The 18852-nt window shown below is 44.9% G+C and overlaps 1 protein-coding gene across 1 annotated transcript in view; it reads right to left on the reverse strand.

Annotated features, from left to right (window-relative positions):
* MGAT5 (mannosyl (alpha-1,6-)-glycoprotein beta-1,6-N-acetyl-glucosaminyltransferase) overlaps positions 1 to 18852 on the reverse strand; it is a 118804-nt gene that overhangs the window by 72346 nt on the left and 27606 nt on the right. Inside the window, exons 2-3 of the mRNA XM_018563039.1 lie at positions 15189 to 15575; positions 1652 to 1819 (exon numbers count right to left, since the gene is read on the reverse strand). Coding sequence (XP_018418541.1) covers positions 1652 to 1819; positions 15189 to 15429 — 409 coding nt within the window. The 5' untranslated portion in view covers positions 15430 to 15575. The remainder of the gene's footprint in view (positions 1 to 1651; positions 1820 to 15188; positions 15576 to 18852) is intronic.

Consider the following 18852-nt stretch of genomic DNA (forward strand, 5'->3'; position numbering starts at 1 on the left):
TAAGGGAACTCACCGATGCATGTTAATAGCTGTGACAACTTCAAAGGTCAAGTACTAGTACAGTTCATAAAATGTACCCATCTGTGACATGTTCTATATAAAATTGCCCATTGCCAATGTAACAAGCCACATTGTCAGGGGAGATTGCCAGGTGGGACATTGTAGCAATGCTTAACGTAAAGCAAGTTCAATTTCTTCCTACACAAATTCGGAAACTTTCCCAGGCCTCCTGGTAATGTAGCCACTGCTCCAAGCTCACTCCTGTGATGGACTACAATCTCATGTTAAGTTTACCAATTGGCATTGAGATTGTAGTCCATCACAGGAGTGAGCTTGGAGCGGTGACTACTTTACAACACACAGGGACCATGGGGAACAAAAAGTAGCCCCCGTCCAGAAGGAAGGACAGTGTCAGCACCAATTCAGAGATGATTGGAGGATCTACAAACGAGATAGAGCGATCTCTCTCTACCTCTCCCCATCGTAATAGTTAAAAAGGTACTTGAATGTATTTTTAAAATTCCTGAGTTTAGTTTCACTAACTGACCAATGGAACGGCATTTCTTATGTTTACAGGGATGCTTATGTGAAAACGCAGCCACAGCTACATGGGACATTTTGTATTATGACTTTGCAGTTTTGAAGAATGACTTCAAAAACACTTAAAAAGTGCGCCTGCGGCCAGGCAACAGACATTAAATATTTATATATGCTTCATAAGCAGTAAATGAGCTTTAAAGCAAGCTCATTGATCACTCATATGGATGGTTTTGGATCGGAAAATCTGAAATATTATTAGGGGTGATGGCCACACAACCCATGAACCTTTAGCCATAAAATGGACTAACCTTAAGCTTGCCATACACCTATAGATTATCTGCAGATTTTCTGTGGTCAGATGGAAAAAGTGCAACAGATTCCTCCGTTTACGCTAAATTGTGTGGATGGAGGAATCTCCCACTGGGCCAAGCTTTAGTGTCTTGTTAGTCGGCCCCGCTGGCTGTCACAATACCCGAACAATGCCTGCATCCAGATTGTTCAAGTATTTTGAGAGCCAGTGGGTCCGACTTACAAGATACTGAAGCTTGGCCCAGCAGGAGATACCGCCATCCACACAGTTTAGTGTAGATGAGGAATCTGTTGCACTTTTTCCATCTGACCATAGAAAACCTGCAGATAAATCTATTAGGTGTATGGTCAGCTTAAAGGTTGAACTACAGATGATTGGAATTGTACACCTTTAGTAGTAACGAGCCTGGGCTTGGTGTGAACCCAGATCGCCAAAGCTTGCGCAAAGCTATGACCGCCACCCCCTTCTCCCGGTGCAATCAGTTGCGGAGAGGAGCATTACCTGCCCCTCAGTTATACGTTACAAATGGCTGGAGGAAGCCCTCACCACAAATGCCATCACTGATTGGGCCAGGAGGGGGGTGGGGGATTGAAGGACAGTCTTGGGCAAACAGGAAATCCCTCGTGGTCAGCAGGGTCACCGGAAATAGTGTCCCCACTGGAAGATTTCTCATCTATTCCTGTTCTGACGTCAACCCAAAATTTGGGAATTTCTTTCACTTGGGTTTGCACAAAGTCCAGGATCATCTCTAATCATTAATAGCATTAAATCTGCTTTAAAAAAAAAAGAAACACAACATACCTGCGACATTTATTTTATCCCCAGTGCCAACACTGGGAATGGCAGTCGTCGTACTATTGGTGGAGTTCAATCCCGTGCCATTTAGGACCAATGTATCAACCTTTGATTCCAATTTGCCAATCCTCTGCAAAATATTATCCAGAAGAACCGCCAGCGTCTTCTTTAAATCTTGAGGGAAGAAAAAAAAAAAAAAAAGAATTTTTTTTGAAATCATGGAATTAGGCCTCATTAAAACTGCCGCGCGTATTGTAGCATATGCAAATAAATGGCTCCATACACACAGCCGCGTATGGAGCCGTATATTTGAGTAGCGCATATATGCGCAAAAACAGAATGGAACAGAGATGCGTCATGGCAGCGTAGTTACGCGCATATACACGCGTACAGCACATTAAAAATTCCATTACGAGTGATGCATTCTGGGATTGCATATAGTGCACGCGTATAGACTCATATATACGCAATATACAATTTTGCTTGCGTTGTGTGTGAATGAGGCCTAATATTTGCATTTTGGATTATGTTTAATAAATGGCAACTATGATTAGACTTGTATTTGTTGGCGCGAAGAATATAAAATTCACAGAGAAGAAATAGAAGGCAAACAAAACGATGTTAGAAAAAGAAAAAACAAAAACAAAAAAAACCCATTCCCATGTGAGGGCGCATATTATGATCTCATTTTTGCAAAAATAAAAAAAAAAACACACGTGAAAGTCGAGTCTGTGCACGCCTGCAATTAAATCATTAACAATCCCATGTATTATAGTGCCTAGGATAATACGCCTTCTGCATAGTCCACAGGGGGGAGGTTTGTTCCTAGCTTAAAGGGAATTGCAGCTTATGTCAAAGTGTTATATCAACCAACACAAAAAGTACAGAAAAAAAAAATGTAAAATTTGTTAGAGACCGCAGTGTGCGCCAAACAAGCACCTAAATTTACATCATTACCTAAAGCATCTCCGGGCAACAATTGGAAACTGGTTGAAAAGCATTGTCACCTCATAGAAGGAAATGCCTGAGCAAAGGCCTTCATGGCAGGATCACCAAGAATTCTTTTAAATGATTGCTGCAGATTTAGAAATGTTGAAAGTTTATTTATTTTTTTTTTAAAGAGATGCACCGAAATGTTAGCCCAAAATGGTACCAAGGGCAACATGCCGATGGTACAAAAACAACCGAAAATGTGGAGCATTCCCAGCTTCTCTCCCCCCCGCTGAACGTCAGCTGCAAGCTTAGGTCTGTGTGCCCTCCGATCTCCGCCTGTCGGCAGTGGCGATTGGAGGGGACAAAAGCTGATCCAGTTGCCAGTGCCCAGTGGGCAGAAGAGAAGCGGCCAGGACGTCGAGCAGGGCGGCGTGGGGAGGAGACAGCTGTCAGGCAGAGCAGTGAGGACAGACAGCGGAGCACAAACACACAGCGATGAGTACTGATAGCTGAGTGGTGTTAGCTTAGCATGTGCTGAGTTATTTACAATGTCCCCAGTTATGAATGAACAGGAAGTACTACACATCACTTCCTGTTCATTTATGAAGAGAGGCTTACTATCTGCTCAGTTTATGAACAGGAAGCAGCTCAGTACAGAGACTTCCTGACCATTCATGACTTGATTGATAGTAATTACTATCTCCAGATTGTGAATTAACAGGAAGTCTTTGTGCTGACAGCTTCCTGTTCACCGAGTGCTGGGGCTGCAGAAAAAGGATTGAGGACACAAGTCCTCAATCTCTTTTCTATTTTAAAAGGGATCTGTAACAAAGTTAAAAAAAAAAAAAAAAAAAGCTATTTTCAGTTTCGGCCTGACAATTTATTTATTTCAGTTTCGGTCTAAATTTCATTTCGGAGTATCCCTACCTATTATTGCCATATTTTAAAATGATTGGGCTTACAGCTATTTAAGCTACAACAGACCTATGGTACATTATAAAATTTAAAGCAAAACAAAAAATTATTATTTTTTTTTAAGAAAAAAGTTCTGGGATGTAATACTTAAGAGAATTATGAGGTGAGTGTAAATCACTCAGCCTCATAGTTCGAGCCGATGTGTGACAATGAAACTGTCACAGGTCGGCTCAATAGATCGGGAAGTGAGCGAATAGCGTCGCTCGCTCACTTCTCGATCTATCCCTGCAGAGCCTTGACAGTCACTCACGGCTCCCTGCAGGGATTCCCCACTCCGATCCTCTAGCGCTGACTGGCGGAACAGACGGGGGAGCGGGTGGGCACAGCCGACTGCCTCTAGATGGGCAGAGTCAGCTGTCAATCCCGCAGCAGGGTGGATCTCAACAGTATGTCGGGATCCGTCCCGGCGTCTCAGTATACCGCGAGCTGTAGCCGAGCTTATCGTGACGGCAGGACGCTAGTTAGGAGAACAATGGGGAAAAGCCCTGACCCCATAGTTCTCCTTTAACACTATGGCGCCAATGCTTAACAGTATGGCGCCATCTCCCGCAGTAATTCCTTTCAACCATTTGGTGTCCTCAATCTTCTGGATTGAAATGATGCCCAGCTTCATTGAACTTAAAGTCCTCCTAGCAAACGTTTTATTAACCCTTGGAGTGGGGCTACCTGCTCATTTTGGTCTAGGGAGGAAAAAAAAAGGATATACTCACCCAATCCTCAGAGCCAGGATAGGGTGAGGTTTAGACCGGACCTTCCAGCTTTGCTCCCTCTGCCCTTAAGCAGTCTAAGGTATCGCAGTCATCTTGTTCTATACACTGTGTAGGGCTTGAGAGCGCAGAGGGACATGGCATCGCTGGAGAGGAGGAGAAAGGCAATAGGGAGCACTGTCAGAGCCAGCCAGCTTGGAGGATCAGGCGAGTAACTTTATTTTCCTCCCTAGATAATAAAGAGCAGTGAACCCTTGCAGTGCATGGTATAGCCGCAGGGCAAGGGGTTTAATATAAATTTTGCGCAGGGTTCTTCTCCATTTCCTAGGCTTGTAAGACTGAGGACATTAGGGCTGCAACAACTAATCGATTATAATCGATTGAAAAAGTTGTCAACTTTTTCCATTGATTAATCGGCCCTGTTCACGGCTCCACACACACTGCGCGCCGCACCTCCTCCCCACCTCACGCTGGCCGCTGCACTTTATTTCTACCGCTCCAAGCTTGCTCCTGAGATGGACTGCAATCTCAATACAAACTCAATACAAACTAGTAGTCCCATCACTGGAGCCATTTTTTAAAATGTATTTTATTTTTTATCCGATTAATCGAACTTAATAATCGGCTAACTAATCGATTTTGAAAATAATCGTTAGCTGCAGCTCTAGAGGACATACTGTGAGTGCAGGGTGTCATAGACCTGCCCACTGGTGTCACCATGAAGTCCTGCACTTACATGCAATGACACAGAGAGCAGTACTGAAGTCAATACATCAGGCGCCACTTTCTGCATAGCTTATCACCCACCACTGTAGAAGAGGCAGAAAGGACCCTGCACATCACCACCCTGAAGAAAAAGCAGGAATGCAATTCAATAGCTGGCGTGCCCTTTTAATCTGCGCGCACTGTATACCCTCCATCTGGCAGGGTGAGATGGCACTTGTAGCTCATCAGCAACTAGAGAGCGTAGAAGATATGGGATGCCAGTCTGCGGTTTCACTACGAACACCAAAACTACAGAAATGGGCATGCTAAAATTACAGCGCTGGCTCAATGTGACTTTTGTACGCAGAAAGGAGATTTTATTCCCCGGAGCATTTTCCCACGATTCTTAGTCATACTTGAGCTGACCTAATGGCGTTGTCCAGACCGGGGGAAAGAAAATTCCTTCTTTAGATGATATTTATAATATTTCAGCTTTATAACCTTGATGTTTTCTCAGATTAAAAGAGTCTTTATGTTCTCGTGAGCGGACGAGAGATTACGCAGATTATTTCTTAAGTGGTCACATGAACAGATGTAACGGCTAATTTCGGATGCCGCTGGGGGCCTTTTTTATCATCTTTATTTTTTAAAAACTCCAGCAGATTAGGTGGAGCGGTGGTAGGAAATCGTAAAAAGCAGGATATGGTTTTAAAGCTGGCTGGAATCACGCAATACAATAAAACCTACGACTCTACATCCACCATGACATCCATCCCTTGCCATAGGAAGGCAGCACCAGACATACTCATGCAACGAGGATGATGGGTTTGGGTCTGATTCACACCATCTACAGACCAGAACATTTTTGTCTGGTCCAAAAATGCTTTCCTATAGATTCCAGATGTGATCTGGAGATGGTGTGAACAAGCCCTAAAGAAGGAAAGGAGATCAGGTTGAATACCTGATCATGTGAAAAGCTTCAGGTGCAGAAGCTTTCAAAAGGAATGAATAATTGAAGTGAATATTCACAATTTTTTCAGTGAAGATTCTCAACTTCTTTAGTAAAATCGTCCTGTGTCTATGACCACTTCCTCCAACACAATAGGATGATCAACAGAACAAGATACACAGAGCGGGCCAGATACAGACGCATCATGGGAGCAGTTTTATTCATTCGTTCAAATGTATTTGTCTTTGTGCAGGAACTTCCTGTAATAGAGACCGGTCACTGCTGCTCTCTCCTTGTGCAGGGTAACTGGTCTGGTCTCCGCCTCCTCCTGTACTAGGTGGAGAGCATTACAGCGTATTCCCCTGCAGTGCAAGAAGGCCCCACTTGGTTATTTTTTTCTTTTTACACTTACAGGATTTGGCCCTCTCCTAGACTGCAACTGGACAGGAAAAAAAGCAGTAGATTGATAATCTGACAGTATTCTCTCCTCCTATCAGCATTCCCGTGCACTGAAGCACCACTGATTGGCTCCTTGTGCTGCTTCTCCCTCCTCCGGTCTCAGCTCTGCTGTACAAGGACAGCAATAGGTGGCTAGCAGGCCAAATTTAGACACTTACTGGTGGCAGTGTAACAGTGTTCACAGGGCACAGTTTCCAGTCTTTTGGCAAGCCAGTTCACTTTAAAAAGTTTAAATGTAGTCAACAGTCACGGGGGATATCAATCACTTTGTTTGCACCAAATCCCTTTACAAACCCTAATATTACCATGCAAAAAGCAGTGACATCATTACTGTGCTGTACATAGCCTGAGCAGAGCTGTGGGGTAGGAGCCAGCAGGCTCCACTCCCTACAGAAAACTAGGATGGGAGATTGGAAACAAGACCAGTCACCCTGCACAAGGAGAGCGAGCAGCAGTGAGTGGTCTTTATTACAGGAGGGGGCGGAGACGAGACCAGACCAGCAGTGAGCGGTCTTTATTACAGGAGGGGGCGGAGACCAGACCAGTCACCCTGCACAAGTAGAGAGCAGCAGTAACAGATTAGAGGGGGGCGAAACAAGACCAGTCACATTGCACAGGGAAGGAGAGCAGCAGTGAGCGGTCTTTTTTATAGGAAGTTCCTCACACTGGATTACTGCACACATCTGGAAGAAATACACAAAGCTCACCAAAGGAAGAATACACATAGTTGTATTTAGCCAATATCTGCTTATCTTGGGAGTTCAGCTTTAACCTTGGGACCATCCTTTCGTTTACCCAAATCAATAAAAGATGCCGGAATCGGCAGTGATTTAGTGTAATTTAATTGTAAAGATCAAACAGCGCTTCAATAACGCGCGCTCGATGTCAGGACACTGCACCGAACACATTTTCTGTCACCATAAATTAAAGAGAAAGAGATGAAGCAATTTCAGACTTCAAACCAAGCCGAGCGATTATAAAACTCCGACACGCTACCTTCGACCCCAATTTACTCAAGGACGAGGAAAAATGTTTTTGTTTTTTTTTAAAAGCCGCAATTAAGAGCCGCACAGTGCAGAAAAGATATTTACTGGAAGAGCTGACAAACATGAGAATTTTTTAAAACAAAGAATAAAAAAAAAAACAAAAAAAAAACACAGCGTGACCTGAACACGAGGTGACAGGAAGCCCAGAGCACAGAACGTGTGATTGCTTATCTGTATCACATGACGCTGCACACAGACTAGAGAACACACAGGATTACGGATGTAATACATGGAAGATGCTCCAAACAGGAGATTAGCTTAACCACTTCAGGACCAGTGTCTAACCCCTTCCTGTCCTGGCTGTTCTCAGTGCTGTGATAGTTTAACTGACAATTACTCCGTCGTGCAACACTATCTGAATAAAGTTATACTCACCTGATCCTCAGCCAACTTACTCTTAGGCCCCATTCACACTGAGCAAATCGTGCGTTTTTCGCGCATTTTGCGCGATATCGCGCAAATGCTTGCATTGAGCAAGCTAGAATCGCGGCAAAATCCGCTCCAAAAAGGGTCCTGCTGTATCGACGCACGACAGCGACGGACAGAGCCCCATTGAGATGCATTGGAGAGCGATATCGCGCGGGAATTACCGCACGATAAATCGCTCAGTGTGAACGGGGCTTTAAGCCTGGTTCACACCTGGCCGTTTTACAGCGCGTTCCTACACGCTGTAAAACGCTCATGTGAAAACCAATGATTGCCTATGGGCATGATTCACACCTGGTCATTTTACAGCACATAGGAACGCGCTGCAAAACGCCCTACGCCCAAAGTAGAGGAGCTTCTTGCCGCACGTTTCCATTGGTATTCCCGAGTGTGGATCGGGGTTAACAAAGCGGTAACCCCGCGCAACACTCGGGAATGCAGCGTACAGGTCTTACCTTGTCCGCGATCCCCGCTGTGTCTTCCGGCGGCTGCCGACTTCCGGGTTCCGTCCTTTGCGAGCGGCCGCGGCGCATGGGGGGGCGGAGCCAGTAGGAAGTTTAAAAGTGAAACAAAATACACACAACACGAAAAAAAAGTGAAAATACGAGCTGAAAAACGAGCATAAAAAATACGCTCAGGTGTGAGCCCAGCCTTAGACTGGTCCCTGAAGCCTGGTTCAAACCCAGGCATATTTGAGCAGTTCAAAAAGCGCTTTAAACAAGACGATCCCATGATTCTCAATGGCCCTGGTTCACACCCGAGCACAAAAACGCCAGCAGCCTGAAAAGATACAGGAGATTCTTTGGGGAGTCGTAATTTTCGTGAGCGTTTTTCATGTGCGTGCATACAAGTGTGCGCAACGCGCAAACCGCAGGCCGCTAACGCGCGTACAAATGGAGCCACCTAGGTGTGAACCAGGGCTAAGGATCCTTGAGTCATCACGTTCTATACACTGTATGGGACGTGAGTATGCCGAGGACATACAGAGAAGGAGACGAGCTTCAGGGGCTGGAGAAGGAGCTAGGCGGGTCCACTGTTTTTTTTTTTTAGCACCTAGACAAAAAATTAGGACTTAACCCTTGCAGTGTGGGAGTAGTCCCACTGCAGCGGTTAAAGTGACACTAGACTTAGGAGTAAGGGCCTGTTCACACGACGTCAGTTTTGTGTGCTGACCGGCTCCATACGCTGCTGCACTCAAAATGCATCCCAATGTATCCCTATGTGTTTTATGGGCTCCAGTTCTCACGTGCGCAGTCAGTTCAGCTTACGACAGAAAAAATACTGCATGTCACATTTTGTCAGGTCCGGAAACGGAACGGATACGCAAACGCGTCAAAAACACACTGCATTGCAGCTAACGTACTAACAGCCCCACTCCAGCAAAAAAAATAAAAATTTTGTGGCAGGTTTCCGATCCAGCGCCGACTCCTGTCCTTGCTGGCACTTCCGATCCCACGGTGTCTGCACGCGTCCATAGACTTACGTTGCGGCTCTGCTTGTCACCCGGTCGAAGATCTGTACTCCGCATGTGGCCGTCCCAAGATACTTTGTGGCCGCCCGAGAATCTTCAGACGGGAGTGCGCGGCAGAGACATAGGTAAGTTGCCTTTTTGTAAACTTTTTTTTTTATGTTGCTCGCTCGCAGTAGAAGAATGCAAAAAACACGCAAAGGGTTTAATGTCACATTAAGTGTTTCGTCTTCAGGTTCTGCGATGCCAGATTGCGTTGGACTTCCAGCAGTCTATATTAATCCTCTTCATCCGGTGGGTAATGATTAACATATCATGTCTCACTGGCAATGAGCGGCTGCTGGGGACAGATGGAGTCACAGAACTACAAATAACCCCGGAAAGGCAGCTGACCAAGGATGCTGGAAGTTTAAAAAGGAGAATTATGAGGCGAGTGATTTTCACTCAGCCTCATAATCTGAGCCGACCTGTGACAATGAAACTATCACAGGTCGGCTCAGTAGATCGGGAAGTGAGCAAACACATACCGTCGCTCGCTCGCTTCTCGATCTATCCCTGCAGAGAGCCGTGACAGTCACTCACGGCTCCCTGCAGGGATTCCCCCTCCCCAATCCTCCAGCGCTGACTGGCGGAACGGAGGGGGGAGGCGGCGGGTACAGCTGGCTCTGCCTCTAGATAGGCAGAGCCAGCTCTCAATCACGCAGCTGGGTGGATCCAGACATAATTGTAGGGATCCGTTCCGGCGTCTCAATATATAGCGAGCTGTAGCTCGCGGTATACTGAGCTTTGGGTGACGGGAGGACGCTAGTTTGTGTCCTCCCTTTACCCTTAGGAGAACTATGGGGAAAAACACTGACCCCATAGTTCTTTAAGAGCTCCTTCAGATGACATTTCTGGCAGGAGCGATTCATCTGAAAGTGTTTATTCACTCACTGCGAGGATAGCTGTATTTCCCATTAAATGTAATATTTAACCCCTCCTCTTCTTCCTCCAGGACTACCAAGTCGGCACCTTGTATCAGTGCCAGGCAGGGCTTGTACACAAGAGAAGCTCGGGATTATATGTACAGCCCAACAGGAAACACTTTCACAGGTCCACTTTCAAGTGTTGGGATTTGTAATTAAAGTAACACTGGAGGGCCAGAGCTGCCCAGCCCAGGCCTAGAGTTACTGCTCTCACTGTCATGAGTAGCCATAGCAAACGTCTCTTCAATCGCCTTTTTAGTACATAGTGCAGCCAACTCTTTCATTTGTTTGGCATTGTGTGAGGAGCGGGGGACCCAAGAAAAAAAAATGTTTTAAATAAATTGGGGCTTTTTTCAGCCTATTGTTTTCTCAACTTAATTGCAATCACATAGGGTGCTTGTGAGCAGTGGGTTGGGAAAGGGGGAGGGGGGGTGATCAAAATGAACCTGTGCTGTGAAAGAACAGCCAAAGCAGGTTAATGCCACCACCCAATGAATTATGATCTCAAAAGAGAGTCATGCTAGGTTCACTCCTGGGCGACTCCTGACCACGCGGCAATCGTACACAAAACCGCGCGGATTGCGGGGTGTTTACCGAGTCGCCCACCACAGCCAATTGTGCTGGAGGTGCCATTTTCTAATGGCACCCGAGTTGCGCCAGGGCGGATGGCGCGGTTTCCCGCCCGTGCAATTAAACACAATCGCGGCAACAAAAAAAAGGGTACTAGTATTTTTTTTTGCGATTGCCATGCGGATGTAAACCAATTGAAAACAATGGAGGGGGTTGGGGGGGTCTGAACCTAGACTAAAGTGGATGTCAAAAGCAGGCTGCATTTGCCCAACTAAGCCCTTGGACGCGTCTTAGATCTCTCCAAGTTCCTTCACAAGTGCCTCTGACATCTGTGCACCGATTGACTTGTATTAGGAAAAAAGCATGCAGCAATAAAGACACTTTAGTGTGAGGAAGAGTGAAGAACAAGAACCTGAACAAGAACCAGAACAAGAAGAACAAGAAGAAGAAGAGCATACAGTACTGCAGCCCTTTTGCACTTGCCATGTTTGCATGTCGTCTTTTCATTTTAAGTTTGTGGTTGCTTTGACTTCCTTTTCTGCTCCCCAATTCCGGTTTTCAGGTGGCTTCCGGGCGTCCACAGAAACAGATAGACCTGGCAGCAAACCACTGCCCTGCTCCCCCCCCCCCTCCAAGTAAATGACTGACAGCACTTGGAGCCTGCGCTGTCACTAGTGCACTGTGCAAGTGAAATACTCAGGCTGGGTTCACACCTAGGCGTATTGAATATGCCCGTCTGTTGCACGTTTTTTTTTACCGCGATTCGCGGCGACAAACGCGCATTTCCGAGGGCTACTTGGCTGTATCCCAATGGAAACGCCCAACAAAAACACTGTTCAGGAAGGGAAGGGGTTGCCACTCAGATTAATGAATGGGCGCATAGAGCTCAGTTTTCACAGGGAAGCATTGCATTGTGGGAAACCGTTTTCCACACCCTACATTGTAATTCCACTGTGCACAGCAGCCTGAAATTTACACAGACTGCCGGCAGAGCACGGAGGTGGCCATTTCAAAAAGAACCATGAGGAAATGTAGGAGGGCAGCTAACAAAATGTTTGTGTTCATATACAGCAACGGCATATGCCCGCTTCATGTACACTCGGTGTACATTGCTGGCATATGTACTTTTTTTTAAAAATACCTCTGCAAAAGTGGAAAAAAAATGGGAGCTTTTAATGCTATGTTAACTCGTTATTTGGATCCACAAAATTTCCTGTTACCTGTTCCCATGACAGTTGTCACCGGGACAGGAAGTGCAGTGCAATCTACCGGAAGGATGGCAATAAAAACAAGATGATGCGACGCTTTAAATATATTTGGTGGTAGTAATGCTTCCAGCACCAGTTATGGATGGACTCCAAAAAAAAAAAAAAAAAAGGGTGCAAAAATGCTTTAAATGAAGATTGGGGTGCCCAGTTTAGAAAATCCCCAAAACTAGCAGTCTCTTCCCCACTTTAAAAACAGAGGTAGGAAAAACGACATTAGAAGCTCCAGCATTTTCCACTGAGCATTAAGAAAAGCTGGGTGAGCGGACCTCCCAGCACGCCTTGCCATCTGTTGGCAGGTAGGTCGGTCATACCGGTGCCTGCAATCCGTCAACAGCCATAGGCTTCCAAAGTCAGACTAAAAATAAACACACACACAGGCCAAACAGTATGTTATAGTAACAGAGCAGAGGGGGAAATATATTGTGGAAACGGTGTAGATCTCACGTCCAAAGTGTTACTCTCCTGGAACTCCGCTTCAAGAACTTCTTTCCTTTTTGGCAAAAACACTCGTTATTAATACCAAAGATCACTACTGGGAAACACTTTGCAGAGAGTCCCTGCCAAAGTCCTGGGCTACTAAAGAGTGGATAGAGGTGTGCGGAGTCTGGCAGCGCTGGAAGAATTTAGACTCCGCTCTCGTTAAGCATATGGTATAAAGATGCGGAGCTGATTAAAAAAAATAAAACAGGACGCATTCAAAATTACACTTTCACCTTCTTTCCTTGCAATGGGAGGTAAGCCAAAAGGAAAAGCCAAAACCCGAAAAAAATTAGGCTTTGTCCATGCCAGGGGTTTTTGTTTTTTTTCACGTTTCTTGTCCCTGGCAACCAAACAGCATGGCGGAGGAGCAAGGGAAGCCTGCGCAACCGGGGAAATAGGACTTCTAGGGGTATTAACTCACTTTTTTTCAATATTGAATCCAAATCAAACAGACATTGACCAGCAAAGTATTTCTTTAGATCTAGTATTTTTGCACAACCAATTACAGTTGTCTGTGTACAGTTTCAGAATCGCGGGCTCCAGCTCTCAGCTCGGCTACCCTGAACTTCCTGTTGAGTACAAGATCATAAGGGAGTCCACAGTCTCCAGCAGCCGTCCATCTACTAGGTTGGAGAAGGCTGGAGGGAGGAGAAGGGAGCAGGGGAGTGTCTTGCCGTACCTGTGTTTGTGGATAAAGGACCCTGCAAGGGTAAGAAGACACCCCAGGGGCCCAATCACACCACATCCAGACCAGATTGTTTCCAGCCCCAAAATGCATCCTAATGTATCCTTATGTTATTTCTGGCCTCTGTTCACACCAGCAGTCTGTTCCGAGACCAGAAGAATACTGCACGTCTCATTGTGTCTGGAAGGCACTGGAACGCAAGAACGGCTGGGTTCACACCATTTCCCAGACCAGATCTGGAATGCAGCGCATCACGATTTTGCTGTGTTCCCGGGCTGGTTTTTTTTAGCTTAAAATGGGCTCTCGGGTGAGTTCCATGCGTTTTTCATGTGTTAAATATGCGTTCCAGTGCATTCCAGACCAGAATGGATTGCGCTGGTTTGAACAGAGGCCAGAAAAAGCATAGGGATGCATTGTGGGTCTGGAAACAAATCTGGTCTTGAGATGATCGGGGTGTTGTGCGAATGGGCCCTTAAAACAGGATATCAGGGCCAGTGCTCAGGGGACCAGCTGATTCTGCGGAGTGGCAACTGTCACCAGTTCAGGTTAATAATCAGCTGACAGCGGCTGTATGTGAGAGCGGCAGAATGCTGACACTCCATCCAATCATATGCGATATGATTACATGCAGTTAGGAATCCATCATCAACTCTGGACGCATGATAGTGTCCCAAAAAACAGAAAAGAAAACCCCACAACTCTAGCCAAAAGGAAATATATTTAGTAAACTAATATAAACTAACCCTTTTAAAACTATAGAAAAAAATATAAAATAAATAAACTTTGTTTTTAAGCATAGGCAGAGAGCTCGGCTATTATTCTCTAGGTCGGATCCCATTGATGTGCACTGAGATGGGAGGCAGACAGCGGGGAGGAATGAATACACTCCACGTAGCACATGCTGTCTGGTTGCTGGGGAGGCCAGGCAGTCATAAGACCCGACTGTTTGCATCTGAACTCCACTTGTATTCATATAGCTGTCAACAGGAAAAGCAAAGCTTCCGCTTCATAATTTTATTTCCACAGTAAAATGGCTTGCGCTCACTCAAATGATTCAATCCGTGCAGACCGACCGTAAAAAGGCAAGGTCATAATAGCAAAAATCACACACAATGCAATTTTCCTTTTTGAAGTATCTCCCATAAGTACTTGCTATGCTCAGTGGACACTGGCTGCATCACTAAAGAATAGAGTTGTAGGTCAAAACTGCCGTGTCCCTCAAGCATGGAAAACGCATGTCACACATGCAGAATCCCATACATACACGCGATAGGTTGAACTTGATGGACCTGGGTCTTTATTCAGCCTCAAATACTATAACTATGCAAGCCTGCTTTCCAGCTACCTTGTCAACTCCTCCAATGCTCGCCTCCAGAACTTCTCTAGAGTCTCTCCCATCCTCTGGAACACTTTACCCCCAACCTGTACGTCTATCTCCCACTTTGACTGCCTATAGGCGATCCCCAAAGACTCATCTCTTCGGGGGAAGCCTCTCCCACCTCAACCTAACCAGCCGTGTTCTTGTTTTAACCACTTCTGCGAGCCGACGTCTATAAACATATTGCGGCCCGGGAAGTGGTTAAAGAATGAATCAACAAGTGACTTCAGTGCCTGGATACCCATGCATGAACGCAATAAGAAAATTGTTTAAGGTAAGAACGCACCTTTACACCAATATTATAAAATGTCTGCTCGAGTTCAGCTTTAAAGCTCTTTTCCTCATCCTCCTCAGCCAGATGGGCCAATTAAAACTCCTAATTTGCTTTGTATCTAAAAAGCCAGCAGATGAATTGAAACCCGCTGGCTCTTGTAAAAAAATCAGCCATCAAACACGGCCTTTATATACGAATGTCATCGATTCTCTCAGAAGTAGATGCAAAGCATGCACTTTTTTTTTTCGTCCTTACCATATGCTGTCATCGTGCCGACATATGGGCCGTCCACGACGTTCCTGTTTTCCTCCGCCAGGGCTTTGATGTAGCGTTTGCTGAGATCCAGAATCTGCTCGCGGAGCATGGTGCTGCTTTCGTGCTGAGTCCGCTGCTGGATCGTGAAGTGAAGCAACATCATGCCCCAGATGAAGCCGAAAGTCACCAGAAAAAAGCCCAGCTTCTGGGAGGACAGCTTCCATGGCGTGAAGGAGGCCATGACCTTTGCCAGCAACTGTCCTGTAGGAGCGGTGGGTTTCAACGGCTGCAAAGCGAGTTCAAATCCATGATATACGGTCTCACGAGGATGAGGATTGTAGCCACAACGTCACAGTAATCAGATCGCTTGATTTTGGCTCCGTAATACTGCAGGAGACAAAAAGACAAAGGACAGCGTTAAAATGGGGGGGTTTGCTTTTACCCACAGACCATCTTCCAATTCTAATCCTAGACCTAAAGCCAAAATTTGTTCACAACTGAATTGCTTTTTGTACTTTAGTATGTTCGTTAGTCAATCAAAAGTGTCACCTGGACGTACAACAGCTAACCCGTAAAAAGATCCGTTTTTTGTACTCTGATGTGTAAGGCCCACAAGACAAGACCCTTGGGTCCAGGTGGTGAGCTGACATTTTGTCCAAAATGCAAACTGAATTATGATTTTATGTATTTTAGTCTTTTTGGGAGCAAGGAAATAAATATAAAATGGAGGATGCATAACAGCCTGCCAGCTAAATACATGGTCTAGCAGACCAAGGATGGCTTACAAGCAAGGTGGACCCACATTTAACCCCCTGGTTATTTTTGATACTTTGCAGTTACCAGTGAAAAAGGTGACCTGGGGGTGATCTGGGACCGTGCTTAGGTAATCCATAGCAAGCATTAAATTTTGTTCGCTTTCCTTCTACAAGTAAAACCATATGCGCGTGAGTTTATATTTGTAAAGAAGGCACCTTTTAACCTTTAAAACACAATTTGCTAAAAATTAAAAAGAGCGGGGAGAGTAAAATGTACTCCGACCACTGCAGTGTCTCACACTGTCGGTGGGAAGACGCCGGCTGAGGGCTGGTGCAGACCTGGGCTATCCTGGGATGCGTGTCCCAGGACCGTGTGATCGGGTGCACTTGCACATAGCGGTTGCTGTTGTGCCCCATTGATTTCAATAGGGTACATCCACGCAGCAAACCGCTGAAAAAAAGGGTACATGTGTTTGCGACGAGCGGCTTTTTTTGTGTTAGTTTGCACGAGTGGAATATCGGCGGAAAAACAAACACGATCCACCCGGCGCGACTGGGGTGCCATCAGAAAAGAATGGCACCCCCAGTGCGATCAGTGGTGGTGTGCGACTGACCAGAGGGCAATCCGCGCGGTTTCGTGCACGATTGTCACGCAATCACAGATCGCGCAAGTGTGAACCTGGCCTGAGTAACCATCGATTCGTCAGTTCTCAGTCTCTTCTTCCATTGGAGAGCAGTAACTAACAGTAACTGCACATACCCTCTCCTCCTCCTACAATCAATCATCATGTGTATGAGGAACAATGGGTGTCAGACAGGAAATTAAGCCAGGTTCAAATGTTCATATTGTGGAGATGCAAGTTTATAGGGAACGGAAAGCAATTAACACACACACACGGATTTTAGGTAATTTCAAATGCTGATTAAAATCACTTACAATGGACGCTGCTCTTTGATGTCTAAAAGTTGGTCTCCTTCAGAGTCAGCTGGTCCACCTGAGCACTGGCCCCGATATCCTGTTTTAGGGGGGCTCCTTTCCCTTGCAGGGAGCTGAGAGAGTTGGAGCCGATTGGCCACATGATGACCAATGGCAATGTATACAATTGTCTGATCTGGATTCATTATTGACACCAAAAAATTGAGATTACTACTTTCAGTATTTTAAAATCTGTTCCAATTTTAGCTAGTCATTCTAGGGGGGAAAAAAAAAAAAATAAGAGTTTAGACTTTTTTTGACAGAAAGAACCTGCAAACAGTAAATCATGTGGCTGCAGATCAATACATAAAGTATGCAGATATAGTCACAAGGTTCGGTTACGGCTCTAACAATAGAAAGAGGAAGATGAATGATCTAACCAACTTTGACCGATGAATAATTGCTAGCGACAGACAGAGTGCTTGCAGCATCCTAGAAATTGCTGACCACTTCTGATTTCCAAGCACCAAGAGACTCAAGCTTGCCGAGAATGATAAAACGAAAAATATGGCAAGTACTGTGCAGGTAAACACCTGGTTAAAAAGGTCAAACCAGGCTTGCTCAAGCTGATTGGAACCACAACGGCTCCAATCATTGCTTTTTAGAACAGCAAGATGCAGAGAGATAAATTCTAAATGCACACTAAAATGAACCTTCAAGAGGACGCTCCAGCAGCAGGGGACCCAACCAAGTTACCTTCCAGGTAACGAAGAATGGGAAAGGGACCCTATAGTGGCCACAGGATTAGCAAGCCTCAGACTGCAAAACCATTCCCTGGTATGATGGACCTCAATATCTGCCATATCATGGTCAGAATTTAACAGAAGCCGCATGAATCCATCTTGTAGTAAGCAAGATGCAGAAGGATATTTCTAAAAGGCACAATATACCGAACCTTCAGGAGGACGTTCCAGCACCAGAAGACCCAACCAGGTTACCTTCCTGTTAGCCAACAGAAAATGAGGCTATAGTGGGCAAAGATTAGCAAAGCCGAGATTGCAAAAAAACATTCCCTGGTATGATTTACCTCAAAATCTGCTGTACCATGGTCAAAATTTGACAGAAGCAGCATGAATCCTTTTAGTAAGTAAGATGCAGAAGTATATTTCTGAGTGCACAGCACACTGAACCTTCAAGGGGATGCCTTAACCCTTTCGCTGCCAAGCCCTCCGGAACATTTTTCAAATCAGCTGGCCAAGCCATTTTTGAATTTTCTGCAATTTTTTCCTATTGGTTTGATTTTCAACTGCTGCGTTACTAGCGTTTGTAAAAGACCCCCCAAACCATATATTTTCTGAAAGCGCAGGCCCGGTAGAATAAAAAGATGGTGATACTAAATTTGTAGGCCCTGCGATAATTGCGCAAATGTTTCTCAAATTAATATTAAACCGATAAAAATACACAATTCAATTGTTAAAAACACACCAAAATCAGTATCCGTGCACAATATAAATTATTTTCTGACTAAATCTAAAAGATAACTGTATTGAGTAAATAACAAATATTAGCAAATTTGTAATTGCGCCTTTTTGCGAAAAGGTAAAAAAATGAAGGTGTGCAAAACTGTAAATAATCGACTTATGTAAAAAATTGTTTTGGTGTTTGTGTTGTGATAAAATGATACAGGTGTATATTTAATTGCAACACAAGGTATCACAACGCATGGCAATGAGTCACAAAGCTTTGCCATGCGCTGCCACAGTTAATTTAATGGTTTTTTTTAAAGAAAAAAATATAAAAAAGAAGATCATGCACTGCGATGCGTTCTAACAACGCACTGCAGCGCATGTGCATGGTGTGCACCACAATATGTGTGTTATGTGGGGGGAGGGAGGGGTTGTCTTTTTTTTATTAGTTTTTTTTTTTACATTTTTTTTTAAAAATGTTTTAAACATTTATTTATTTTTTAATAATTTTGTATTTATTTTTTTTA

This window comes from Nanorana parkeri, unplaced genomic scaffold (assembly GCF_000935625.1).
Source record: "Nanorana parkeri isolate BGI_ZX_2015 unplaced genomic scaffold, ASM93562v1 scaffold626, whole genome shotgun sequence".
In the NCBI taxonomy this organism is placed as follows: Eukaryota; Metazoa; Chordata; class Amphibia; order Anura; family Dicroglossidae; genus Nanorana; species Nanorana parkeri.